At 32.1% G+C, this 2,277-nt stretch overlaps 1 protein-coding gene across 1 annotated transcript; it reads left to right on the forward strand.

Annotated features, from left to right (window-relative positions):
• The first annotated feature begins 393 nt into the window (after positions 1-393).
• Positions 394-1,741, forward strand: LOC124918747 (transcription factor MYB106-like). Its single transcript, XM_047458789.1, has 3 exons — positions 394-662; positions 745-874; positions 956-1,741. Exons 1-3 carry the CDS (start codon positions 530-532, stop codon positions 1,593-1,595), a joined length of 903 nt encoding a protein of 300 aa, XP_047314745.1. The 5' UTR covers positions 394-529; the 3' UTR covers positions 1,596-1,741.
• The last annotated feature ends 536 nt before the right edge of the window (positions 1,742-2,277 follow it).

The raw sequence follows: 2,277 nt of genomic DNA on the forward strand, positions 1-2,277 counted from the left end.
ATTCTTAGTTAAAGTGGAAAAAAAAACATACTAATCGGTTTAGTTCGACTCTGGTTTAATAGTGCAGTTTGCATCCTTAACTATAAGTAGAAGAGAAAATGAGGATGTTTGAAAAAAAAAAAGATAATTTTTTTTTTTTTAATTTAAATGTGTCATAACTTAGACATTGAATGTTGTTAATTTTATATTTTATTTTATTTTATCCGAACAAAAGTTATTTTAAAATATCCTGAGTTAATATTTATTATATTCTAAATAATTGAAACATTTTTATTTATGTCTTTGCAGAGGAGAGAAATAAATATAAAAAAATCATAACCTTACCCTGCCATTTTATTATCCCATATCAGCCGCTGATCTTCTTCTTCTTCTCGAGGTTTTGCTTTTTCTCTATCTCTCTCTTATTTACTTTTCTCACTATTCCAACTTCCAAGACCCCCCTCTCCCAAATCATATCTGTCACTTATTATAAGTACCAAAATAATACACTTTCACATTCATTCATTCATTCACCATCATCAAGAAAAAAATGGGTCGATCACCATGTTGCGACAAAGTTGGTTTGAAGAAAGGTCCATGGACGCCTGAAGAAGATCAAAGCCTCCTTGCTTACATCGAAGAACATGGCCATGGAAGTTGGCGTGCCTTACCTTCTAAAGCCGGTATATATTATATTCTCTTAGTCATATCTCAAATGGGTTTATGCTTTTTTCTCTCAAAATTCAAATCTTTACTTCAAATCAGGACTCCAAAGATGCGGAAAAAGCTGTAGACTAAGATGGACTAACTATCTTAGGCCTGATATTAAGAGAGGAAAATTCACCTTACAAGAAGAACAAACAATTATCCAACTCCATGCTCTCTTGGGAAACAGGTACAAAAGTTTAACCAAAAAATGACCCAGCTGAGTTCGTGATTCTAAAACATGTTGTTGTTGTTGTTGTTGTTCTAACAGATGGTCGGCTATAGCGACGCATTTGCCAAAAAGAACAGATAATGAAATTAAGAATTACTGGAACACACATTTAAAGAAGAGGCTTACTAAAATGGGTATTGATCCAATTACCCATAAACCTAAAGATGATGCTCTTTCTAATTCAAATCACGGTCAAGCCAAAACCGCTGCTAATCTTAGTCATATGGCTCAATGGGAAAGTGCCCGTCTTGAAGCAGAGGCTAGATTAGCTCGACAATCCAAGCTTCGTATGTCAAACTTATTCAACAACCACCAGTTAGGTTCGCCGGCGGCGTCGGAGTTATCCTCCACCACCACTGCTCCTCCTGCTCCCCGGTGCCTTGACATATTGAGAGAAGATGGAGGAGAAGGAGGAGAAGATGATTGGAAAGGTCTAGCAGGTGAATGGGTGTCGGAATCGAATGAACAAGGGGGGATGGTGGAAGGTACTTTTATGGAGACATTTACCGACCTGTTACTTAATAATTCCGGTGATCGGAGCTTTTCCGATGGCTGCGGCGGCGGGGCTAATGTTGTTGGTTCTAAGGGTGGTGGAGATTGTTGTGATGATAACAAGAATTATTGGAACAGTATTCTCAATTTGGTCAATTCTTCTCCTACTAATTCTCCTATGTTTTAGAAATATTATTATATCTATTAAATTCAAAATAAAATTATTGCACTAATTTGCTTCCAATTATTCATGTAATTTTGATTTATTTCTTATATTATATTAATAGTTAAACAATAGTTTATAAATGACAAGATATTGAATTATGAAGTTTATTCCTTTTTCAATTCTCATTTAATTATCATATTAGAATGAACTGTTAATTATTAGTTCACTCAAATTTGAAGTTTGGTATCATAACTATGTGACTGTGCTAATATATTCAAAATAATAAATTATAATTCAATTACTTAATTTAAATAGGGGTTAGGACTGATTGGATACTATGCTAACCTTATTAAAGGAACTAATTATTATTTTATTTTATTTTTGCTTGCACTATATTCCATATGTTCACTTACATTTAAGGCATTTAAAAAAAAAAATTATAATTATTTTACGAAAAAAAATCATATAAGAGCTTTTTCTACGGTTGGAATTTATTTTGCAAATTAATTAGTTATGTAATTTGAATTTGATTCATTACAGTTAGATTAAAAACAAAATCAAATGTTTATTATTCAATTGTTTTAACTAGATTACTACAAAAACAAGCTATTTATGCAACTTGCTTTAGTTATATGAACTTGAAGAATAATTTAACTAAAATAAGTTAAGTGAAAAGAATTAGTAAAGAATTGTGCTAACTTCT

This window comes from Impatiens glandulifera, chromosome 1, assembly GCF_907164915.1.
Source record: "Impatiens glandulifera chromosome 1, dImpGla2.1, whole genome shotgun sequence".
Classification (NCBI taxonomy): Eukaryota; Viridiplantae; Streptophyta; class Magnoliopsida; order Ericales; family Balsaminaceae; genus Impatiens; species Impatiens glandulifera.